This window comes from Rhea americana, unplaced genomic scaffold, assembly GCF_003343005.1.
Source record: "Rhea americana isolate MKP2758 unplaced genomic scaffold, rheAme1 scaffold_17, whole genome shotgun sequence".
In the NCBI taxonomy this organism is placed as follows: Eukaryota; Metazoa; Chordata; class Aves; order Rheiformes; family Rheidae; genus Rhea; species Rhea americana.
The window spans coordinates 242,094-269,405 of record NW_028185816.1 but is presented as its reverse complement, the minus strand read 5'-3'; the positions used below and the strand labels follow the sequence as shown (position 1 = coordinate 269,405).

At 37.3% G+C, this 27,312-nt stretch overlaps 1 protein-coding gene across 1 annotated transcript; it reads right to left on the bottom strand.

Moving 5' to 3' along the window:
* PARVA (parvin alpha) lies at positions 1 to 27,312 on the bottom strand. The gene is made up of 13 exons (XM_085300975.1): positions 27,258 to 27,312; positions 25,915 to 26,004; positions 25,746 to 25,816; positions 24,944 to 25,046; positions 21,795 to 21,935; positions 19,662 to 19,777; positions 14,085 to 14,143; positions 13,112 to 13,131; positions 11,424 to 11,485; positions 10,678 to 10,746; positions 8,935 to 9,036; positions 8,048 to 8,120; positions 1 to 5,001 (listed from the first exon to the last, which is right to left on the bottom strand). The coding sequence occupies exons 1-13, from the start codon at positions 27,310 to 27,312 to the stop codon at positions 4,925 to 4,927; spliced, it is 1,038 nt and encodes a 345-aa protein (XP_085157101.1). The 3' UTR covers positions 1 to 4,924.

Below are 27,312 nucleotides of genomic sequence, written 5' to 3'. Positions count from 1 at the left end.
TTGATATTCAGGTGCAAATTTTATTGTGGATCATAACAAAGGTTTCAGGAAAAAGCACAGGAAAAAATCAGTGATGGGGTGTCTCTTATTTACACAGTACATAAAACRTATTTTGTGAAAGCTAACAACTCTGCAGCTGAAGGCAAGGCAGCTTAGTTTTGACTAACTAGTATTTTCAGATACACACTTCAAGCAAATTTTTCAAATCTTTATTGGGTATTCGTTTTTAATGAGTTTAATCTTGAGATTTAGAATCTAGTATTTAAATGATACTAACAGTTTCGCAGTGTGTAATACTAAACAGAAGAACTCTCTTATTATTTTAAATAAAAACAAGCACACAGAATATATCATCAAAATACAAAAGATTAGCCCTAGTAAATGTTTAATGACTCAAAATCTCTTTGGAAAATCTGGCTGCTGAGGTATGTATAATTTTGGTGCCACTATCTGCTTGTAACAGACTATTTTTCATGTGACACTTAAAATGAGTTTAAAATAATATTTTTTAAAAAGTTTCTACAAAGGATTTCTTCTGCCTTTAACCACACATTAACTGTAAAGAGAAAACCCACACTAATTCTCATAGTAAAATGACAAAAGTCTGTTAGGCAACAGTGAAGAAAATCTTGCAAGAGGTCTCCAAGGCACTGTTCTTTTTTTGAGTGCTTGTCAAACACAGAGGCAATGCATGAAGACTCTTTTGATTGAACAAGAGTAACAAAGAGTTACTCTTAAAGCTAATATATAGTATATTAAATATAGTATGTATCTTTCTCTGTTAAGAAATATAACCTATCAGTTTTAGACACCATTCTGATTTGCAACATTGTATCTTGGCRTAAGGTGTTTGCTAAATCAGTCTGAAATACGGACTTAAAAAAATACTTTATGAAAACAAGTACAAACAAAGGTCAACCAAGTAACATTTATTTCAGTCAATGTAGTTTGCCTGAATACTGTAACCCTCTGTAAAACAGAACAGACCAAATGTTCTGTTGGTGTCATGCCATTGATTTACACGGAGATATGCCAACAAGCAATTTGGTCCAGAGTCAACAGAAGTAGATTAGGACCTTATCCAGCATTTGCTGGTCCACTTGTGTCCGAACTTTGTGGCTGCAAGGGCTGCTGTTTCCCCTATAACAGGTAGATATCTACAGACTATGAAATGACTAAAACTAGGTATTCTGCACTCATCCTTTTCAATAACAGACTTGCTGAGTCCGTAACTCCCTCCGAACTATAGAGCAAACCAAATATGGGCTTGATACATGTGTCTCAGGCAAAWTTGTGCAAGGATTCCTTTGGCACCTTTACCTGGGGCCTATTCTTTATATTGATTGGGAAAAAAAATCTGAAAGGAGCTGACCTTAAGATAGTAGGATTTTAAAGAACTATTCTGACAATCTCTTTTTGAGATACTACAAAAATCCGCAGCTCCTCTTTGAARAAAACAATTACATGTGGTTGACAATCTCCTGAGATCCACCAACAGGCAGAGGATGCCTGTCTCCAAACASAGCTTGTCACCACACAGCTGCTACAGCAAATGGATGGATTAGAAGTCACAGAAGCAGAGAGAACCTTGTTCGTTGGCAGTTTCATAATGCCCCAATGGCAGAAATGTCTACTGTCTTTTTGACCTTTGTGCCAGGCTAACACTCTGCCAGTCTTCTGTGGGCTCAACAGCCTTGGGCCTCCATGCAACAGAATACCACATAGAAGCACACTAGTTTGGTAGGTCAAATGCAGAGATTGTCACGAGATCTTAAGGCAGTGGCCTGGACTTAAGCCATCTGGCTTTAAGAACCAAGCCAAAGCATGAAAGAGAGCAGCCTCAAGATCAGAGGCTGCCTCTGTGGCCAGAGGCAGAGGCCAGAGGAGAAACAGGCCTCTCCAGGTGACTGTTCAGATCTTACRTGGGCTAAATCCATTGATTTTGATATCACTTATAGTAATTATAAGATCAAGGTTGACCTGAAACTTAAGCAACTTCTATCCTAACAGAAACAGTGAGGCAAATTCTGCATTCAGCCGTACATTCACATATACTGTTGTGTATCAAGAATAAAAGCATCCTAAGTCTCTGCAGAAACTGGCCCAGCTAGGATAACATTTCACTTCCCCGAAGAAAGCTGCTGGCCTACATTAAGTGTTGAAGAGCAAACTGTCTATAGTATTATTCTATATTTCTATAATATTCTATACCAAAGCAATAAATATTAGATACAATCTGTATATTATTTTTCATATTTATCTGACAGCTACTTAAATCTATACTATCAAAAATATAAGTAGTGACACACTCCTACATGGCAGCATAAACTACTGTTTGTGTGCATGTGTTAAAAGTATCACATAGGTTTATATTTAGATATGATGCTCTTGTTTTTATAGAAGATTTTAATTTATGTGAATTCCTACCATAGCAGAGATATTTGTGTTAAGGTTTGCATTTTGTTGAAATGTTGTATGGTTCTGCAAAATTGCACTTTAGCACAAGAATTTCACCATTCTGCCTCAGCTTTATAGTTTTTAAAGATGCAAAACAGAGTTTGACAGACTTCAGSATCTCCAGTAATGTCATACCCATATAGTATAGGAATATGTACTGTCAGGTCCAAGTAAAAACTCTTACTTGTCTTACTGTTTCTAACCTTTTTCCTTTACATGAATAACTCTCTTAAAGAAAGTGCATCCTGAAAACAAGGACAATCAAAATGTTTTGGCACTGCTGACRATATATGAAAAAGAATTTCAGCTGAGTAAGATCTGCAGAAAACCCATCACACAGATGTTAATGAACTATTACAATTACTGCAGTCTAGGTTTGAAAATGAACAACTTACATGCCAAACATTAAAATAATCTGATACTGATGCTGGGATATACATAAGATGTTCTGTCTCACAACCTGCTTGGCAAATTCCTATTGTTTAAGCTTCTTCAAAAGACCAGTAATATAATAGACTAAKGAAAACATATGCACATTTTTGCTGAGGTCAAAATGCCCAGTCATTTACCTCCGTAAAGGCCAATAATTGCTCTTTTCTGCACCCCAAACTTTAGAAATTCAGTTAAAAATATAGAGGGATACAAACATTTTAATGAAGATATTTAGACTGTGTATAACAATACAGATATTGATTTCTGGGTTCAGTGAACATCCAGGTTTATTCTCCTTTGAATTAAATATTGATCTTTTTTTGCAAAAGCTGGTATTTACTTCTCAGGAGAATAATTTCTATAGCCTCTCTCCCAGCAGAAGTCAGTAGCAACTTATTATTTAACATCAGTTAGTTTTCATCAAAGACAGAATGTAATTACTTCACTTTATATGAACATTGTACTAGAAAATTATACAGTAAAAATATGCAACTAAAAAGGAACCTTGAAATTTTGGAAAATATATGAACAAGGTCAAGAGCTGACAGCCTGCCTTTTCTTTCATCTATACCAGTTCAACCATAATCAGATGACTATTCAAAAGTCTCCTTCCCACRCTAAATAGCCCAAATATTTCTAAATAATCCAGTAATTTCTGCCTAAGGACTTTTTCCCTTACTGCGTAACTCAGGAACCCAAGAATCTGTGGTTGAAGTAGAGCACTTCCTTTAGAAAGGTATCTAATACTAGCATCAAGACCTCTAGCAAATGATTAACTTACCCCTCAAATTATGCCAGTGTAGTTTCTGATGATTGACACTTGTGCCATGCATTCTCTATCAACTTCTTTATGGAAATATGATGTGCTTGGTATTAGTCTGATGAAAAAATCAGTTCCCATTTCTTGTGTGTCTTTGTTAAAACCAAAATGATCACAGTTTATACTTAGTCAAGAACAAAAGTATTCCTTTAGCTACATAAAATGATCAAAGAAGCTTACACTTTAACAGAGTCTTTGTAGATGGGAGTAGTTTTGACCTAAAAGCAGTGTTTTTGTACCTGAAAGGCTACAGGAATGTTTCTGGAAAATAATTTTTTTTTTTTTTTTATGTTGGATATTATGCAACAACATACATTCATCATAAGATCAACCAAAGGGACGGATTCTAAATCTCATTTAGTAATAAATCTAAACTTACAACCTGGTTATCCTGTGGGTCAATTACTAATAAGGAAAAGAGGCCATTCTCTTACTTTCTAATACTATGTCAATGATACAAACATTATAAAGAAACTGCTTTATAAAGGTTTTCTTTCCTGAAATGCRTACTTTGCAGAAAAGATCTCTTCTTTGAACAAAATCAAGTGAACAATCTGCAAGTGTGYTTCTGCTGAATGCTCTATTATATAYATTAAAAGCAGAACATCACATTATAGTAAGTYTGAAGGAATGAGTAGCCACTTCAGTTTGTACCAGTAAAATTCAAGCCTAACAGCACTGGAAATACAAATTAATCAGGTTAACTTTCTTATTAGCTGTGAACAATAGTATTTAACTCTCTCCTTGTGAATATTTCTCACAAATAGAATGCAACTATCTTACCATGGATAAAAAATACTCCTCTCCTTCCCAGATGACAAAAAAAAATATGTAAAAAATATTACAACAGATACTAAAAACAGAAACTTCCTATGATTGGCTTCAAAGACTGATGTGAATTAAAGCTAGTGTTTTTGGTTGTTTTTTCACTTACTACAGAACAATGTGAAGACAAGATTACTGAGACACAGATTCTCCCACAAGATACCCAGATAAATCCCTCTAAACCTTTTTCTACATAATTTAGATGAGTTTTACACAGCCTTAGTTTTAAATCTACTATGAAAATACTAGCGCAAGAATAATCATTTAAAAATTTTTCAGATAAATAGTTTAGYTCCTTTTAGGATAAAGACGCACAGGAATATTGATGAAAAACATGCTAGTGATGATGCTTTCTTTGTTAACTCTGCTTTGCTGTCCCAAATCAATTCTTCACTCCACATTCCTGTATTTGGTAAACAAATTGTACAGTACTCTCAGTGTAGACTTCAAGTCACAATTTACAATATCTAGAAAAAAAGACAGGGAAAAACCTRTTAGTAACTCCATATGCTCAATACATTTGCAGATAAAGTGTCCATTCTTCTCTCCCTTTCCTTGCTCAGATGCATATTCATAAGCATTACAATCACAAAGATAGTAAGAAGGAGTAAAAAATATAGAGGACAGTTTTTAAAGTGACACTCAAGTTTTTCAATCACCTTTAGCTAACAATAAAAGTGACTGTTGATAGTGTAGTGACCAAGGCTTAGGTGTCTACCGGAGACAAATTGTACCTAGGATTACATATATCTACAAAATTGAATCTTCAGTCAATTGTGGTTGAAAAATAATTGTTTTGAAAAATCAGCAGGCAGCAACCAGTCAAATTATTCTCATATGTAAGGATTGCAGGGCATGATCCATTCTGGGCTACAACTTCCTTTTTTAGGACTAATTTCATCAAATACTTAGAGACAAAGTTAGGTTTTTCTAAAGGATCTAAAGAAGTGCAAGTGCCCTTGGGAGATACTTCTGAAAATGCTTTAAGTTAGCTGATGTATATGGCTGAATCAGTCCTTAGACACTCAATATCTGAAGTAAAGGATTTACATGAAACAAAAAGCTAATGAATACCTGCTGTTTCCAAGAGAAGTTATTAAGAAAGTCAGTATTATTTCACAAGAAATCTATAAAATAAACTGACATAAACTATCGCAGGAGTGCATGTTAGTGCTTCAAGGGATATTTGCACCATCTCAAATAGGGTCTTTGAATTGCCCATCAGGAAAGGCTTCATCTCTCTCTCAACTGTACAAGAACTTAATCTTTTATTTTGGTCCTTGGAACTGACCATGAAGGTGTAAAACAGACGGTGTTATCTTCAGAGCCTGCAAGTAAACCTAGTAAACTCTATAATTACCAAATAGTTTTGCCATTAAGTTTATCTACACTGATGTCTTCTCCTAGATTATGCTGAGGTTATGCATTGAAGAACCAATCTAATTAAAACTATGCATGGCATCCCAAGGTATGCAAACTGTGAAGGGCTAAAGACATTAGTCATATGGCAAGCTGACATCCTTGGGCAAATGTAAGCTATTATAAAAATGTTTCCATAGGGGGAACAATGAAACCTAGATTTTAAGAATGAGACTATGCACAGTCATGAAATGAGCAGGTGGGCTTTGTGGCTCTTGATACATCAGATCAAAACCACTTGATGATAAAATGAAAACAAAATGCCAGAGCTACTGGAAGGGCATATTGCCCCACAACATCTTGCTATACCCTGCAATACTGCTTGTAAATGTCTAAAGGAGTTTCCTCTTTCTTGCCAGTAGCAAGTCACACAACTCCCTCATTTCCTAATAGATAATTTTGACAGCCTTTGCAAGGTTATCATAGGATTCCACTATGAAAACAGAATTCCATAGAAAGGGCTAAACTAAACAGAAGCACACTCCCAAAGAAATAATAGATATTTCCATTGCTATCTTSTGTTCAACTAATAGGTATAACATTTTACTGGCTGCAATTTTGAAAAAGAGGAACTTAAGTTTGGCTTTGATATACATGTTTCAAGAAGTTATTTGAAAAAGCTCAAACTGCAAATAAATTCATTATAGTCTCAGCAGATTAATGTTCTGGCCATTTTTAAAGTAAAAGGTCACAGAAARCTTTTTAAAACCTTTTTAATTATATTGCAAATAATCAAAATAAACTGTTGACCTCATAAAAATCATAGTTTTCATATTTATTTAACCACATTCTTTTTTGCACTAAATATGTTTCTCATATTCTGAAGTACTTCTCACTATTTTTTTCCTCAAGAACCTCAGAGAAACAGCATAGGAATTTAAAGAATATTTAGCATACACATTTAGAGTAAGATCCTTTTCAATACTCTTCTGCTCACTGGAAATTTTAAGTACGGGCATTGTGCCCAATGTAACAACACATAAAACAGATGTGTTTTTCCATTCACATTGGGCAGGAAGTTTCATATTAAGCATTTCAATAATTGCACAAGAAATGTCTTATATATGCTGAAATATCCTTATGGCTTGATTTATACTGGAAAAGTTAGCTGTCCCCTAGAGCAATAAATACCTGAAAAATTAAATGGCATAAGAATTTTAAACCTCCATGGGGAATAAGGGATCACAGATACTCTCTGTTTTACTTGGATCCCTAGATTTCAGTACTTCCCCCTTCTCTCTTTGACTATTCCAAACATAAATGCTAGTGATACAGTCACCATTGATGTAGTGAAAACAGGGTTGCGGATAAGAGCTCAAGTCATTAGAAGAGGTGAAAAAGCAGGCTGGGCAGATCCAAATTAAAGACACAGGCAATGTAGGCTCAATCCTGAGACATGTGGTCATACCAGGCTTGGATTTCTCGTTTTTGTTTTGAAGTGTACCTGGTGCTGTTGGTTTGGAAGCTGAGAGGGATGGAAAAGGAACAGAACAGCACAGACCCTGATTCAGTGATGTGTGGCTGAATCTCCAGAGAGCCCTCAGGACTAGGAGTAAAACTCTAAGCATCAGCTTATATGAACAACATATTTCCTCCAAGTCCTCAGRAACTGACAATCAAGTCACTACTATGGTAGGGCATATGGTAGGCCTGTGTGCATGGTACAAGTTCAATCTGCAATGGGTCTTAAAAACTCATATATATTGATTACTACAATGGGCAGTCGGGATGTTCAGCTACTAATCCTATTGGGAAGAGTGCAGCAGAAGCTGCAAATTCAGCTCCTGTATGCTGAGAAGTGATAACTTCTCATGAGAGGAACCACAAGAGTGACCCAGCCGTAACATGGTAAGTTATATTCCATGTTCAGTCAAACAAATCCTACCCTAGCTATTCAAGATAGCAAGCCTTGCAACATTTGAAGAAGCATATCAGCCTTCTAAAACACAGGGTACCTGAGCACTTCAAATATATGTTGCCTTTCTCTGTTGCACTGCCCTTTAATCTTCATTTTATTCTACCACAACCCTACAAGGTAAGGCCTAGATTCACCTCAAAGTTTTAAGGAGACAGAAAAGAAGCAGAATTAGATACCTTCTGGTCTTGGCTTTGGTTTTTCCAACCCACCATCCTGCATTAGCTCAAATGCAAAGGATACATTAAGGACCTAGTAATATAATAAAGGTAGTCATTATTATCAAATACATATAATACAGTATACATTGTCAGAATAAGCTGTGTTTAAAGCTATACACCAGATACTTGAAAGTAGAATAAACAGGGCTTGATAAATAAATAGAAGATCTGATCCATGGAACCCAGACAAACCATTGTGGATTGTCTTTTTTATTTTTTGGTTGGTGAAAGTGGTTTTAGAAATACAGAATAAACTGAAAAATAACACATTAGTTAATATTTATCATAGAAAAATTATTTAAAAACAAGAATAATCTGCCTCCTCCAAGTTTAAAAATTGAAACATGATGGCTCATGCAGTGCTCTTGTTTTGAACAGGCAGCTGAATTGTGTGGACAGCAACAGAGGTTAGGCTAATGGTTGATCTTAAAATGATACAGAGTATGCATATGGCTTCACAATTCCAAATAACATGAAACCTTTCAGAAGTCAAAATCTTGGATTCTGCGCTCAAAAAAATCTTTTTTTTTCTGTCATCAATTCATGTGTATAATTGCTTATGCACTTACTGAACAGTAAGTCTGGCTCGATGACAGTATCACACAATGGCTGCCAAAATTAGTTAATACTTTCTAGACACCCCATGATTAATATAATTTCCCCTTTATTCTGGATAACCATCAACACTGACATCTTAAAAATGCTTGGAAATGATTACCAGTACAGTCCCCCTTTGATTTTAGCTATTTACATAAAACTTATATGGAAAAGTATATGTTGTCCCTGTAGTGCTGGACATGTTTGTTTGTTTATTTGTTTTCAACAGAAAAATGAAATCCAATTACCTTTTGTTCAAAACTATCAGGAGTCAAGAAAAAGCTGTGCAGAGGAACAAAATAGCCTTCAAGGAGACCCATTAGCAGGACTAAATACACACCATCTGCAAACTGTGGAAAAGACATTTCTCAGTATACTGAATAAACATCCCTTTGCTTTGCTTAATGAACAAAATACATATCATCTAATGCAGAACACTCAACAAACTACCAGTATAAACAGTTTACACTGCAACAAAAAGATCTCTGCTAACCCTGCATACCTTTTATTTAGTTATTACATTGTTTTGTGCCCTCACCAAAACTGACCTTATGCTAAAATATACATGCAGAATAAAGTTGCTGGAAAGACAGGTGGTTAATGGGTCTGATCTACACTCTTGCTTTCTTTTATATTCTGTTTGCTTAGTTCTGCAGAATCAGAACACACCTTTCCAGGCATCAAATAGCCTGAATTCTCTGAGGTGAGAAAAGCAGAATGAAGGTGCAGTCTCACAACCACACAGAAATTCAGTATGTTGAAGAAAATAAGCAAACAAAGAACAATGTTCTCCCATGTTCTGCAAGCTTGTATGAATCTAATTTTCAGCATATGCAATTACACATGGAAGATAACTAATTGCTGTGATACATGCTCAGTTCAAGCTAAAAAATAGCAACATCCATGGATATTTTGTAAACAGTATCTCACTCTTATTACTATGGCATCAGGTCTATTAGGACACAGAGAAATCCTTACAATCCAACTCTGCTTATCCATTTCTTTAGGTTATCTGAWGAATCTCCCTGAAGTAACTCATACTCTCTCTACCAGTGGAAATAAAATCAATCTTTCATCTTAGTGAATGCTGTTTTGCATGAATGAGTAAGGAGTTTCTAGGTACATTTGAATATGTTTTTTCCAAAAGTAAACAATGCAATAAGCAGGTAGAGTGAACACCTTTCTGAAAGCCCCTGCACATTCCTTCCATCTAATTCTTAATTTTACCTTTGAAAAATCTCTTCAGATTGGACAGATAGCTGTTCAAATAAACCAAAGTTTCTTAATAATATGAATAAAGAAATAAAACAAAGCCTGTGTTGAAGACTTTTTTTTTTGATAGTGCAGATACTATCCTTTTAGTCTGATCTTGTAATTTTCTTATGATTACTGATGCATTTATTTACATGGGGACATATTAATACAGTAGGGCTTAAGTTATTTCTTTTAGGTTCTTTCCAGCAAATTTAGCAACTGAGAACAAGAAAGACTGTACCAAATTATTTTTGTGGTGCAGTCAAGCCTGCAGCCAAGCTGTACAGCTACCTATACACTTGAGTAGTTTTAGTCTCATGAATGTATCTCTGAATAGTCATTGCAATCCCATGAGATTACTAACTTCTGTAAAGGTAGGCAAGAAACAAATGTTCAACTTGCAATTGGACCTAACCAAGTGCTGAGTTCTTTCCTGAGCAAAACTGGCACAAGTTCTTACAGCACTTAGCAGCATAAAAAAGTAGCATCTGTTAATTATGCTAATGGCAGTATAAAACTGTTTYAGAGAAATGCAGCTGTCCTTATGATTTCCCTGCTTAACAGGTGAGGTTTTCTTCTTATGAACTTATTTAGAATTGAAGGGTTTCCAGTTGAAATAACAACTTAGAAGTTGTATTCAGTAGTATTTTCATGAAATCTCTGGATAAAGGTGAGGGCATAAAGTGTAACACAGTGCAACAATCTCTCCCCTTTAATAAAAGGCTATAAAATCCTACCTGGGTCTCCAGTTCAGTGACCTCCAAATTCAATTTATTGAGATGCTTGTTTACAAATGTGATGAGAGTCTGAAACATGAAAACAAGTTAGTCAAGGCCTACTTAGTAGGATAGCAGTTCCATGGAGTATGAACTCYAGTCAGGAGGGAACCTGCACAAGCAAAGAGGCTGCAATACAGTTTTTTAAAACTGAAATGTGATATTAAAAAAAGTCAGAATTTTCAAGAAGGAAGAGCAGAGATATAATAAATGTGATGCAAATAAATAAAAATCATATTGTTAAAAAATAATTCCTCTTCAAAMGTGCTTACAGCAGACAGCAGAGAACTAGGTAGTTGGACTCCACTCAAATCTGACAGCAGCCAAAATACTCAGGGTCAGACCCCTGGYAGTTGTAAACTGCATAGCTCTTCGGAATCAGTAAACTAAATCTACCAGTTGAGTTCTACTCAGCGTACACTATATGAGAATGTCTTTATGATGGAAACTTAGACAATTATATCTTGTGGTGTTTCAAAGTTAAGTTCATGTTGCTAAACATAATAAAAAGTAACATTATAATCATAGGTAAGGTATTTTCATTTTCAGCATAGAGCTTAATTGTGCTTAAATGTATGCAAACTATATCACATTATATATTCTACATATACTACATATATCCACACACATAAATATGCACACACAAAGCATGCAGATGTGCATGGACATGCRCACACTACATATTTTAGAAATAAAACCCTTCTAACCTTTTTCACAACATTGAGCTTGTCTGGAGCATGGTCAAATAAAGTGTCAAATGCATCGCGTTCTGAAAAATATTTAGAGATGTTAATATACTGAGCAGTAGTTGTCTGACTGCATAATAAATACTTATTAAAGAGCAAAATTATTGAAGACAGAGTCAGCAAAAGCTTTCAATATACTCTTTGTATTCCAAGTACTATATATTTTGCACATTTCTCTCTTCCTATAAGCTGTTATTGACTTACTCTCTACTATTTGCAGAAAGCATCATTTTCCAGTAGGATTTGGAATAGCTAATAACCCTGTTTCTCAAAAATTAACAAAGGCAAGTTTCTTTATGCAGAAAACMTTAAACAGCCAGAAACAACCAAATAATTTTCTGCAGAAGACCATGAGTTTGCATTTAGAGTCACTACATCTAGAGAGGAAAAATTTCCCTGTGGGCCACAAGATGCATGTAATGATGAGCTGACTGCATTTGTCGKTAGCTATACTGTATTATTAACCACCTCAAGCAAGCTTTTGATTTCACAACTGTAATATGACCTTTGGGTAGATGGTTTGGGGCCATTTCGATATGCACTTTAGGACATATCAGCAGGACAGCTGGCCAGGTGACCTAGAGTAGGACCACTACAGTAGTACTAATTCCATCTTCTAGAGAGAGAAAAAAAAAGAAGAGAGAGAAAGAGTGAGCAAGCCTGATTCTTTTCTGAGCAATTTCCATTTGGACAGTCTCCTGAGTGATACAGGATGACTCCATAAAAAGCTACATTCATATTTGTCAATAAAATTGCTAGAGTAGATCCAAAGGTATTTGTAGAAGACAGATGTTACACAAAGCAAGACTCTGCTCAGGGATAGCAGGGGAAAAGGTGTCATGCATGCAGTATTTTAAATCAGCTGTAAGACAGCTATTGCAATGAAATAATTAGCAAACGCTAAATTCTTGGTGGGATTCTGTCTAAGTTTCTCCAACAACTGTTTTCTGTTGGCCAGGCATTTAGCCAGGCTCAGCACTACAATAAGAAGTACCAGGCACGGGAACTTGAATTGAATTCAGATCTGCTGAATAACGATCCAAACTCAATATGGTGTAAGCAGGTAATGTATTTAAGAGTGGCAAAAAGTTCACCATGTGGTTTATGATAAGACAGCATTTTGTATTATGTTGGGAACTTGTGACCATTAATACTATTACAGTAATGTTCTGGAGGTTAAACCACAAAGCAAGCACCTGCAAATTAACATGTGCTGAAAAGCACTGAAATGCTTTTTAGAGATGGCAAGACTGGTTTTGATGAATTTCTCTCTTTGTTAAGCACCACAAGAGTCTGCAATACACACACACACATACATATATGTATATAGATATGTGTGTGTGTGTGTATATGTATGTGTGTATTTTATGTATTTATACATATAAATATAAACACAGACACAATGTGTGCGCATTTTATATATATATATATATATATATTTTTATTATTATTATTTTTATATATATCTATATCTACATACACACACACACATGCATACACCCCCCCCACACACACACAGTATTTATGTATATGCCAGGACAAACAGAAATCATCTACTTCTTTGCAGTTTGGTCAAAGTGTCTACCCATACCAGAGCTAACATATACTTTGGCTGCCTGAAGAAAAAGATAATAATCAAATGAACTTACCATGCCTTCCTGATAACGCCCTATGAAATAAAAAAGCAAAACATAGTTAGATATAATTCACTTACATACATTGTGCTGCTGAAGAAAACAGCCTATGTGGCCAGATCTTTGGCTTGGTGAAAATTGGACTAGATCCATAGAATTAAGAGAACATTCATCACGCTGCTCTAACTGAGAATCGGTCTCGAGTCAGTCAGCATAATATCTCTTGGCTTCACTAAAGTCTCATGGTGAGATCAGACCTTTTGGTTTTCCTACTGCTGAACCAAATCAACACACCTTGCCTGTGTGAAAAAGGCTTTTGCATGTTTATTTTATGAAAACCTTTTTCCTTTTCCTTACAGATGCAGTTACCACATCAACTGCAACACAATCCCAGCCAAAACAATGCTTGGACTAGGCTCTGAAGAACTGCAGTGTTTTGCTTCGCTTGATACCTCATACAAGTATTATATATAAATAAATCTGTAAAGATTAATAAGAAGTCAGCCATTTGGACTCTCTCCTTTCTATTAAAACCTGGGATATTCAACTATTGCTTTCTGTTGGCTTTGAATAACTTTTCCCTTATAAATTGTCCAGAGGGATGGTATGTACAAGGCTTACTACTGTCACTTTACATTTTCAAAGTCCAAGTGGCTTGGGCTTTGTGTTATATTGTTTTATTTGTATTATATTCCTTTCTGAAATAATCTAGTTGTTCTTTATCAAACAAATATCATTATATGTTTTTACTGTCCTCTTGTTTATCCCGGTCTCCTGCTTTTAGTTCCCCAGATCTGTATTTCCTCACTCCTTTTTATTTTTAGAAGCATGTTTGCACCTCTTGCAAAGGCTAAAATATAATCACTGGCTGATGCAGCATCTTCCCTGGAACCCCAATACCAAAATATAAGTATCAGCAAATGGTTGAATTTCTGAGATGCATCTGTGTTCAATTACTGAACTGCTGGCAAGAGTGGTCTTGACATACTCAGTGTTACCAGTTATTTCTTCTTGAATTTGTCGAGACTGGAGGATTCCTTCTCTTTTCTGGAAAAAATAAAAAGTGACATTTTTCTCAGTAAAGTTTAATGCTTTGAGGACTGCAAAATTTGATTTGTGATCTACACATGTAATCTGATAAGAAACCTGCAAAATAAGAACTTCCTTTCAAACTTACTGTAATACATTATTTCAAATTGCAAACATTTCAGAAAACACTATTGTACAATAACAAGAAACTTCAAACTCCACCTGTACAAGGAAGTATTTCTTTCTATTGTTCTTAACTGACTTTTGTATCAAAGACCCCAATTCAGCAAGACATTTAAAACACCTCAACACATGTGTAAGTATTCTAGTAGAGGAATGTCTTGGTGAGTTGAACCAAGCCTTATATTTCCATGAACAGCAAGGCAAATGGTGCCAAGGCTTCATCTTTGGCAAATTCTCCGTGTCCTCACCCCTGGCTAGCTGTTCTTTCTGCCCTGTTTACACAATTTTCTTGCCTCAGCAATTTTTTTTACTGACTTCCCTCCAAATAAAGGGATAAATTGGTTGTAAAGGAAAACCAAAATGGAAGATAATCCCTTCACAGCCTGATCCAGACCCCACCCATGTTAGTGGTAATATATCCATTGACACTAATTGATACTTTCGATACAAGAAGCATCTAGCATGTGCAGGTTAGTGGCCTGTGTTCAGCAGCAGTACACAAAATGGCAGCAGCCAACTCAAATGGTAACCATTTGAATCAGCTGGAAAAGGAAGGAGCTGAAGCACTCAACATTGCTTCCAGCCTGCTGATCACAGCCATCTGCTGGTGGTGTACAGACTGCACATACGCTCTGCTTCTCTGTGTGTTGTCTCTGTTAATTCTGTTCACTCAAATTACTGAAATTTTGCAATACAGAGAGAAAAGTCAGGCAAATGCTGACAACTGCATGTAAAGTCTAGACATTAGGCAATTATTCAAGATTCTTCACTCTTTATCATACAAGAAAATGAGAAAAATAAATTTATGCTTAGACTTGCTTTCTACATGGAAAAGAGAAAAAGAAAATAACCTTTTGGAAAAGTCCTTCATGTAAACAAATTTTTTCTATAAAAAGGGAGGTGAGTGACTAGCTGGCTCCTTCCTCAGCAACTAGGCACATGAACTGAGGCTTCTGTATTTTCCTGCCTTAGAGAAGACAACACCTTCCCCCAGCAGAGGCAGTCCTGTGTTTAAAGATGCATGATCGGCTGCAACATGGCCTGGCTTAATCTATTACTTCCATACTATGTCAATGAAATACATGAGGATCAAACTTACTTTCTATAGGAAAGCCATATGGCACCTTCTGGGTCACTTCAGACTGGCAAACTGCCCTTTCAGCTAAATGATAATCTGTGGGGGGGGGGTCCTCTACATCTGTTAAAAGCCTATTACTGAGTATCTTGCATATTGTTAAATATGCATTCAGGGAAGAGCTTTGAACACCATAAAGACAGTGTAGAATCCAGAGTTACATGCTAGAAGAGGGAGAGGCTGTTTCAGCACAGTGGCAGCAGACCCCCTTTCCTTCACACMCCTTTAAAGCTTAATGAAAAACTGCATCATTTAATACTATCTTCATCTCCACCTTGTGCAGGCAACAATATGCATTTGCTCTTAGAGTTGCAATCTAGTTCATGCTAACTCAAGTTAAAATTACACTCTGTTTTTCCCCCCTTTGCTCCAGGCTGAAAGGAAACTTTTATTGTCTCCTGATGATGAGTCTGACATGGTGATGATGCACTGTGGAGAAAAAGCCCTGTCCCTCTACTTCTCTAGAGAGGATTAGCACCATAGCAGTGGCAACTGTTCCTCTCAGTGCAACAATCTGCTGATATGGCAGAAGAAAAAAGGCTTCTAATATTCTGCCTTCCCTCTGCAAACAAGCAATGTGGCCTAAAACATTCTCTAGTGTTGTTAAAGAGCAAGTATTTCACTTCTGGATAATCTGTTACTACCAATGGGAATTCTGCACATCAATCCTGCTGTCACTAACAGAAAAAGACAAGACATCAAGCCCTAGGTTTATGCTTGGCATCTGATCATCATCATTAATGGAATTTCCACATTGCCCAAATAGCACATTCATCCACTGGACACGTATTTGATCAGCATGTATCACGAGTGACTTTTTTTATGCTTTTGACTTGTAACAAGAACGGTGAAAAAGCCCCAGTGACAACCAGCAGAGAATGGATGTCAAAAACACTAGCCTAAGTACTTTCTCCATGCAGGCTGCTTCTTATATATCCTTTGCACTCAAAAAAACTCTCTATCTCAAAATTGACCTCAACACTGATGTCACTTGTTTTAATGTCTCTTGAAGCTTGTTTTAAATTAGATAGAGAATGACACAATATTCCCCTAAATTCAAAGTGTTAGTAAGGAGGGAAAGACTTTCCAGAGATGTTCCTTAAAAATAACAAGTGGCTATAAGTGAAATAACAAATCATAAATATAAGCACCTAATATCCTAAGATCACTGAGAAATGAGGCATGAAACAAAAGATTTCCCTTTAAAAAGAAACCCTGGACACTCATTCCAGTGTCCAAAGAAGACTATATTTGAATTGGCTTGCCACTGTTACCCCCTAGCTGAAAGAGTCCATTAAAGGTAATGCAAGGTCTTCCTAATAATTTCTCATCTTCATTTTGTGACTGCCCCTAGACCAAAATGATACACCTGAAAGCTGGGTAATGTATCTGGAAATGGAAAGTGCATTGGCAGTTTTCTACAATAGGAGCCAGCTGCTGAAATTTCCACACAAAGTCCCACTCACAAAAAAATCCCTTCCACGGACTGAATGGGAATGTATTGTTGCGATCCATTTAGTCTGGTAGATCACGTTTTATAATTGCTCACCAAGACGAAAAGCAGAAGCATTCTGGAACTTGAAAGAACAAATACACTTCTCATAGACTCAAAAAAAAAAAATCTCCCAGAATCCTGGAGGCAGCACTATTCGAAACTATTTCAGACCTTCCTAGAACTTTCAGAGAGACAGTGTGCCCAGTGCTCTCAGATAAAGCTTTAGAGGTACAGCTTTTTTCTGTTCCCATTCATTTCCTAGCTTTCCTTTACAGTAGTTAGTGCACCCAAGAAACACTGTTCTAGTGCTAAAATATGCTAAAGTCATCCCGGCTGCTCTGCAAATGCACAAGAATTATTATGCCCTCTCACCCCCAGCTCTAGCACACAAGCAAATTATTATTTAACCATTTGTGCATGGTACAAAAAAATAAAAAAAACGAGGCAAAATGATGGCAAGATCCAGCTCTCCACAAAAGCTCTCATTGGTTTCAGTAGAAATGATCAAATAGAGCCCAGGCTTTGCTCAAAGTTATTTATTCTGTCAGTATGAAAAGAAAGCAAAGTCATATAACAAAATAACCACAAAGGTACAAGTATCACAATTTTTCCAAATCAACTTATAACCCAGACTTCATATGACTCTCATGGTTAACTGCTTTTGTACAAAAAAAGCCTAAAGAAACATAAGCTTTCATAAAAAAACATGCTGGTTACCTGTTGGGCATGAAATATGCTTCAGAAATACCTTTGTTTCTGTTTCAATAAACTATAGCCAGCCAACATGGCAACCCACACATTTTATGTGTTTCTAAACCTAACAAAATTATGAAATGTATTAAGGTAGTCTTCTTGTACTTTGCTCTTTCAGTTCTCTCTCCTTACTATTCCTTCTATCTTTATCAAATCATATACAGGAGAACTTAAAATCAGATACCACATAGTCTATAGGTTTCCCGAGACATGATCTTATTTCACAGATTGTATCAGGCAGGGTTTGGAACATCAGGCTTGCAAGCTTAAAGAGTAAATTACGGTTTGGTTCTGCTGATTGTTGATTAAAACTTTCATGGAGTTCAAAGAGTACATGAGTAATATAGAACTAGTCCCACAGGATATGAAAGATGGATTAAAGAAACCTCTATAAAATAAAAATAAGAATTTTCTAAAATACAATTATAGTAAGAATACTGGCCCCCATCCTCAGTTAATGGGAATCAGCATAGCCTTGGAGTTCCACTGACTGGCTTTTGTCAAGGATCTGAGCCTGCAGGGTGAAATCTTCTGTAACATTACTTGTGTTTTATTCTGGTGCAACCGCTTTCTCGGCAATACACTGGTGTCTGAGCTATAGCTGTGTAGCTAAGAGGCAAAATGGTGAGCCAGATTCTCCCACTACTTATTGTTTTTAAATTGGTTTATCTTTACTGGCTTGGGTGGATTTGCTCTTGAACTACATTAGCCTATTAAACAAGAAGAGAATTATGTCCATTGACTTCAATGGGAATTTTGTCTGGACATAGGGAGAGACAGCAGAAAACAAAATGGGATTTTTTTTTTAATGTAGGCTTTTTTTTTCTTTTTGCTTAGCTTCTTTTCCCAAATATGCCCTGACTGCTGTACTCTTGACTTCTGAGGCTGATTCTGGTATAACTTTGAGAAAAAAAGTGTGTGATGAATATATTTACAATATCCAAAAGAAACTGCTTGGAAATTATTTTCGTCTGAAGCCTTAGACAAATTAAGTGCAGATTTACTGAGGTTCTTTTCATTCTATGTGAAAAAACCTACCAAGTGTAATTTGAGAGTCAATACACTGAGTATCAGGCTTCAGTGATATATCTAGGAAACAGAGACTTTTCTCCCACAGCAAATTACCTAATCCTAAATTTCTCTGATATGAATGCTGTAAAGCAGTGATTAGTTTCTGAGATCTGTCCCACAGATTTTCAATCATATACAACCTGAGTAATAGCTCTTAGTACCAGATACTTCAGGGCTGCTTCGGTTAAAAGACAAAAATAGACAAGAAAATATAGAGAGTTGCAGTGTGAAAAATAAAGGCAGAGTTAGTTATAGTGTGAAAAATGGAGACAGAGTTAGTTGGAGAGAAAGAAATTGAATTAAATAGGAAGATGACAAACAAGACAAAGCAAACAAATCCAACTGAAAGAAAAACAATAAACAGAATAATGTGCAGAGTTTGGATGGATGAGACTCTAATAAGGAGACTGACTGGCAAAAAAATGTAGTTGATGGGATTTTTGCAAGCTTATGAGAAAGCCAACACTGTAATCAGACTAAATTAGCATGCATAAGGCTGAAAAGGAACATTTAGTCACCTAACATGAATCTGAATGTAATAAACAGTGACAATTCATCACTCAGTGCCAAGGACAATTTGAATCTTCGCACAAGTAAGACCACTGTCAAAAACAGGAAAAATAATAATTCTAGAGATCATACTGTCTGATAAATAAATATATTCCAACAACAACAACAACAACACTTCATATATTTTTAATGTTAGAATCTGGCCACTTCTCTATCAAAGAAAGATATTCGGAGCCACAGTTCAAACCAGGAAAGCACACTGCCTTTTTCTAGCTGAAGCATTGTCAGCAGACAACACATACACGTGTGTTTCTTGTCAGTCAAAAGAATACACATGCATGCATGACCAAACACAAACTCTGCCAGGAGCTGCTTAACACCTCTCTTACCTGCACAACAACCACCTGAATGGACACATGATCTGGGAGTCTGATTGGAGCTCGAAAATACTGTGATAATGCAACCAGAAGATGAAGTATTGCTACGAGACTTTTGGCATGAACAGCTGAAATAGATATTAAAAGCACAAGTTACATATTGCAAAATAACTAGGGCAAATATTTTTGCTTTTCAGGATGCAGGGGTTACAGAACTCTTATCCTCTTGCTGCCTGAGCCAGAGGGAATTTTTAAGGCTCTTCTCCTTTATCTGCCTCCTCCTGTTCAGCAGGTCATGTGAATGCAGCTCATCGAATAATATGCGTCAGTACCACAGTGTTAGTTTTTGCAACATGACTGAATGCCTTAGATTTGTGTAGATGGAAATCTAAACCTAATCCAAACGCCAGATTTCATGTACAGCAGCTTAAAGTGCTGTCTGTGCAGTCTCCTTGCTGTTCCTTTATCCCCTTTACTTCAATAAAGATTTATAGACTATCAGAAAGATATTTTCGTATTCATAACATGCGCTTACTCATTTTTAAGTGTCACAGTGTCTGCAGGATGATAAATGAGCCTATTTTGGCAGAAATCCTAAGCAATAACTTACTAAACTCAATGACTCAAACATTCCTCATGAAGTTGCTCTTGTTATTGAAGCTTTTTCACAGCAGGTTTCATATGGGTAGTTAACACTAACACGACTTGCAAGATATCAAAAGCCATTCTGTGGGAAATCTTCAATCAAGTATTAAACCACTGGCACAAAAGTGAATCTTATTTCTGATTTTTAATACTTCCTTTCTTCTTCATCATCATTTTTCTTCATTTATAGACTCTCCAAAAGAAGCTTTCTGAAAAAACGTTTGACAGCTACAGCATGGTTCACTTACGGTTTTTTGCACACAAAGTAACCAATAACTATCTTACTTAACTGGTAAAGCAGCAACAGATTTACTAAAATATCCTTTTTCTTCATTTTCCAGTCTAAGTCTCAACTATGCAGTGGAGATTTCTCCACCTACCCACCCTCATAAAATGCAACATTGCTTGCAAATTCTGCTGGGGAGTCAGGGATGAGGTGCTTTAGCAGGACACTACAAAGATATTTGTCTGCCTAGCATTGATGTGTCCCACAGCTGGCTCCAGCTGCTGCTGTTCTTTAGCTTTAGCTAAATTTTAGCTCTCAAGCATATGTAAAACATTAAATTAAAACTGGAAGTTAAATTGCCAGGCCCCTCCAAACACCCTGCATCCAGCTGCATAAAAGAAAATAGAAAAAAAAAAAAATGAGGGGAGATTGGAGAGAGAAGGGAACAGGAAACTCAATGGGACCACCAGAAGGGGAAAGTCAGCCATGCCTAAAGTTCACTCTCTGTTCCTGGAGCTATTTCTCTCCCTTTCACAGATTCGTTGTGAATGGAACATCTGATACAAAACAGTGAAGGTAAGACAGGTAGAGGAGACGGGGAAGAACTGTTATATTCTGGTTGAAGTATTCACCAGTGTCAAACGATTCTGAAGTAGATTGAAGAGGCTAATTTTCTAAAAGGGTTGATAACCTACTTCCTGCAACACATTTCCACTAAAATAACTCCTGCTGTGCTACTGATGGCCTTGCTATGTAGATATTGCTATGTTCATTGTTAATATAGTAAAACAGGAAGGGTGAAGTCCTGATCTTGATGAGAATTTTGTAATCAAAATTAGTAGTTCAGATTTCATCCTAAACAATCAGAAGTATCATTCATGTATGTGCTGCACATCTTATACAAAAGAGGAGTCTCTGGACCTTTCCTTCAGCCCACCTACTACATTTATGCAGGTACTTGCTCCTTTCAGAAAACCAATTTAGCAACAGAAAACAATCTAGTATGCACACAGACTTAAGAACAGAAATATATTTCGGTAGTCCCTGAAAAGGCAGTGGTTTACTCAAATTGGAGGTCAAGCAGCAATAGAGGAAGTGAACTGTGTAGCATCCGTTCTCCCGTTCCTTTTACCTCCCTCTACTGTAGAGCAGCTCCCACCATAAACACAAGCTTTCAGTCTCCCCTTGGCATCAGGTATTTAAGAATTACAGACAGTACCTGTAAGCTTTTGGCTATCAACAAATGAAAACAGCATAGAAAACATGCAACTTACAGTCAACATTCCACTTGATGCTTCTTGGTGGGAGTTTAAGGGTTTCATTGATCTTTTCAAGAACTGTCTGTAACTTCTGTTTCTGAGCAATTTCAGACTGAGTAACTTCAGCAACATTCAGCTTCTCACTTTCAAGCTTCTCTGAGTGATAATAGAAGACAAAAAGCAGCCAGTTGACTCCATGAGAAACACGAAGACATTCCACGCACCCAGACATATATTCAGGAGATATTAGACATTCTAATTTTAAAATTATCTGGTCTGTCAGCATTTCCTTCCAGAGCCACTTTCTCCTGCACTTCTGAACTCCTAAAGCTACAGTCCACATTTTCCCTTTATTTCACCATTGCCAGGGGAAAGGCAAAGGATTAATGAAAGCCATGCTACTGGCTGGTAAAGATGTATTGCAACTCTCTTCAGGGAACACTGAACTAAAAGGTAAGGCTCATTATTTCTTTTACTACTGGATAAAGTGTTTTCTCCATGTTGGTGGCCTGTACAGTAGACTATCAAACCTGAAAGAGACTTTAGGATTTGTTTCACCAGTTCCACTCTCACTGTTTCTCCCTCAGTCTCCAGAGATATACAGATTCTTCCTGGCCCACTTGTGATAAAAATGAAGTGAGAGCACATTTATATAAGTGAAAGACACATCTAATAAATGCAAATAAGTATTTTTGGAGGTTTGAAAACAGCTAAAACCTTCCACAATTTTTTTCTATGAAACAATAGCCCTTGTCTGCACTCAAAACTTGCAACAGATTTTAAAATATTTTATGAATTAGTTTATTAAAAATGGATATAGATTGCTGGGCTGCACCTAGGGAAAAATAACCCTAGGCACCAGGACAAGCTGGGGACTGACCTGCTGGAAAACAGCTCTGCAGAGAAGGACCTGGGAGTGCTGGTGGATGACAGRTTGACCCTGAGGCAGCAATGTGCCCTTGTGGCCAAGAAGGCCAATGGTCTCCTGGGGTGCATTGGGAACAGTGCTGCCAGCAGGTCAAGGGAGGTGATCCTGCCCCTCTACTCAGCCCTGGGGAGGCCTCATCTAGAATCCTGTGTCCAGTTCTGGGCTTCCCAGTACAAGAGAGACAAGGAGCTACTGCAGAGAGTCCAGCGTAGGGCTACGAGGATGATCAGAGGGCTGGAGCACCTGCCCTATGATGACCGGCTGTGAGAACTGGGCCTGTTTAGGCTGGGGAAGAGAAGACTGAAGGGGGGATCTTATCAATGTGTGTAAGTACCTGAAGGGAGGGTGTCAAGGGGACGGGGACAAACTCTTTTCAGTTGTCCCATGCGACACGACAAGAGGCAGTGGGCAGAAACTGAAGCACAGGAAGTTCTGCCTGAATGTGAGGGKGAATTTCTTCCCTGTGAGAGTGACGGAGCCCTGGCACAGGTTGCCCAGAGAGGTTGTGGAGTCTCCTTCTCTGGCGATCTTCAAGGCCCGCCTGGATGTAACCCTGTCTAACATGCTGTAGGTGACCCTGCTGAGCAGGGAGGTTGGACTAGATGATCTCCAGAGGTCCCTTCCAACCTTACTGATTCTACGATTCTATCAAATATGGCTTAGCTTGTTTTACTTAGATTTAAGCAAAATCAGTAAAAGTGGTGTGAACTGTGTCTATACAGTAGACTGTAATGGTTTAGACATATCAATCAAAAGTAAATGACTTTGTTAAACTATTGAGAGTGTGAGCATAAACCACGTTTCAATTAACTGAAGATAGATTAAGATGTACAAAATGAAAATGGGTAACCCATTTCAACATGAAAAAAAAAGTAAAAGTATAGTTTTTATCCTGACTCGAGAGTACTAGCACTTTGCTCCATGGATTTAACACAGGTGCGAGTCAAAAGATAAACAAGCTCCATTATTATTACCAAGAAAGCCTGTGGTTGTTAATGTTTTTGTATAACTGTCAGGAACCTCAAACCATCAAAAGTGAGGATAACTTAGCAATAAAGCCTCCCTGATAACAACACAGAAATAAAACACTTTGTCTCCTATAAATTCACTTGTACAAAAGAATATATTATTAAACTTCGTAAGAGTTGATCTTGTTCTCAAAGTCCGTTGAATGTTTTCCCAAACACATTGAGGCTGAGCTATTAGCATATGAATGCTGCCTAAGAGGCTGCTGTCTCAGAGGGTTTCTTGTACCTGCAGAGATCAGTCTGTGCATGGTCTGACAACAAGATGGAAGTCTTCAGTTATCATAGACCTGATCCACAGGGAATTAAGGGTAATGGAAAAGATTCCACTGTTATTATTGGATCAGTATACTCAAGAGTCAAGCTGTATCTGATGTGCATTTTTTCCAGTTTTATATGAAGTCACTGGAGCTCTGCCCATGAGAATCAAATTGCCCAATCTGAGCCATATCCATTCTATTGCAATATATTCAATAGCTTAGCCATTCATAGAGGGAAACAGTCTATATAGCCTTTATTGGAAGCGCTCACATGATGTTTCAAAATTTGTTTAAGACACTGAAGAGAAATTTACTGGAGACTTTATGAGCTGTAATAACTAAGAAAGTGGCTTCCAAGCGAATAGTTAAAAATCACATCCCAGCTCTGCATTAACAGTCTCTCTTCTCTATCCGTTCCTCAGCTGAAGTTCAGTTTGCAGTCTACTAGGCATCATTACCTCAGTAATGTTAAGGACCAGACACCGAATCAGAAAAATTCCAACTTTCCAGAGGAACTTCAAGATGTGAATAAAATGTAGTATGGAACCAGGACATATTAAAAACATCCACTATTGTACTTAAAATACCCTTACTTTCAAATTTACTTTCCACTTGTAACATGGTTACTTTTGCACAGCACATATGCAGATAATAAATTTAATTGGGGTGGATACTGCTGCCAAGACAAGAATTCTCTCTCTCTAGCACCCCAGGTAGGCTTTATGCTGTTCTCATCAACTACAGAGCACCACACATTGCACTGTAGCTATGAGGATTGTGCTGCCTCTGTGCTGCAGCATACAGTCTATTACTCAAGAGTCTCATAATACAATGCTATTTTTACATTACTTAGGAGTCTTGGTATCATCTTACATTCATGCCACTAAGTAAGAACAAGTGATCCACTTACTGACAAAGTGCTCCAACAATATGCATATGTATTTTTCTTACCAAATAATTTCTGCAATACTTGTCCGTCATACAGGTCTTCAGCCAAGTCTTTCACAATAATCCTCTCTCCTACCAACACATCATTAATCCAGTCAATTAATACCTATATGGGAAACACAAATTTGGCAGGATTATACACTATTCACTTGCAATTTAAAACACATGTCATTTTGTACAATGATGAAAATACTCAGCAAAAAGAACATCAAAGCTGCAACGGTTCAAAACACAATCAGTCTGAAATGACATCAGATGAAATTAGGAAGGACTTAGGTTTACAAGGAGGTAAGAAATGTGCTGATTATACCAGCAGTTTTCTCTGTCTGATGCACTCAGGCACCACTTTGATTCTTCTAAGGTAGCTTAGTGAATGCAACACAAAGTCTAGACGAATACAGTATTGATGCAGTGCTTTCTTAAGGGAAATTTGTCCTTTTATTTCACTAGTATATTAATATTTGATTAGGAAGCAAAATGTGTTGAAGTCATTTCTAATGAAGCTTCTTGCAAAAGTCCCCAAAACAAGAATCAAAAAGAGTAAGAGGGAACTCAGTGTGAACTTAAACTGGGGACAGGATGGGACTAAAAATGAAGACTCAGTACTTTAATCCAAATCATTAGTCTCTATATGCTTTACCTAAAGATACTGTAAAAAATGATGTGCCCATTTCACTGGGATGTATGCACCATGTGGTTTCATTTAATTAACATCCAAGTGCTTTGAAGTGTTCAAATGAAAGAGGCAGGGATGGCATTAAAAATAGTTTCACTTTCTTGAAAGTGTTTACATGCTTTTCATTACCTTCATTAGTTCTTGTAATTTTGGGTCATTTCTGGAATTTGGATCAACCATTGTTCGGACTTCATTTTCCTCTAGAAGGTTTAAAAGACAGATATTAGAAACTATTAAGGCATAATACCTTATTTTACATCAAGCTTTTATGTTGAGATGTAAAATTGTTATGAATTACCTAGCATAGTGTCCTCAGGGTCTAGTTCAAATGGAATTGGACTGAGAGGTAAGTTAATGGCATTTATTCCTTCCTCCTGCAATTCAGATACTAGGAAATAAAAAAGAGCTTGGTCAAATTTCAATTCAATTTTACTTACTATTTCACTCTTGCTAAAAATAGCATTAATTTCTTTATAGGAACATGACTATTAGATAAGCTACTAAGTATAATTACAGCAATAAAATATAGCTAACAAAGATGGGAGGCCCAGTCAAACAAATCTTTACTTGTACAAGTAGCTTTTGCATGGGTAATGGTACAGAAATCAATACAATTTCCTCCAAGCCTTTTCAGGATAAGGTCCATTATTCCTCAAATTTTAAAACTCTCACTCACATTTTAATGGTCTTGACATTTAAAAACCAAATCATTTTAGCTGAAGGAAACAATTACTCCTCTCAGCTGTCACTTATGCTCTGAAGGTGCTTCAAGTTTGGCTACTTAAGAAGACCTGTGTCTAACCGTGTATCTGCGTAGGAGCTGCCAGACTGACAATTTAGGATTGAAGGTGCAGCTGCAGCACACTGTGCTTGAGGATGCTGCTCCCTCTGTTATTCAGGTCAGAGATCTTTTGGAGCAGACTGTGGGTTGCTTCTGGTGGGTGTCCTTGAGTTTTCTTTGGCAGAAACCATGGCAGCAGGACACAGGGGAAAGATAGCAGGGCACAGGGGGAGAATAATGAACCCTCAAAAGCACTGCCTTCGCGTGGAGTCCAGACACCAGCCGGGAAAGAATCTGCACATGGGAGCAGGGAAGTAATCCAAAATCCCACCGTTTGGACATGCCCACAGTTGTCAGGAAATATGGCTGAGTAAGAACTCAGCCAAAGTCCCCTAATGCCACAAAAAGCAACATCCTTGTGATGCATGCTCTAGGGCAGCAGGACCAGAGAGATTCAGAGAAGCAGCAGTCCTGGTGATGAAGGATACAGAGAAGGCAGAGTTACTGAATGCCACCTTTGCTTCAGTCTTCACTGCTAAGGGCAGCCCTCAAGAATCCCAGACCCTGGAGATGAGAAAAAAAGTGCGAGGAAAGGAAGACTCTCTCTTGGTCGAGGGGGATTGGCTTAGAGATCTTTYAGGCAAACTTGGTATCCACAAATCCATGGGCCCGGATGGGATGCACCGACAAATACTTAGGGAGCTGGCAGATGTTATTGCTAGGCTGCTCTCCATCATCTCTGAAAGGTCATGGAGAACGGGAGAGAGAGGTGCCTGAGGACTAGAAGAAAGCCAATGTCACTCCAGTCTTCAGAAAGGGCAAGGAGGAGGAYCCAGGAACTACAGGCCGGTCAGCCTCACCTCCATCCCTGGAAAGGTAATGGAACAGCTTATTCTGGATGTCATCTCCAGACAT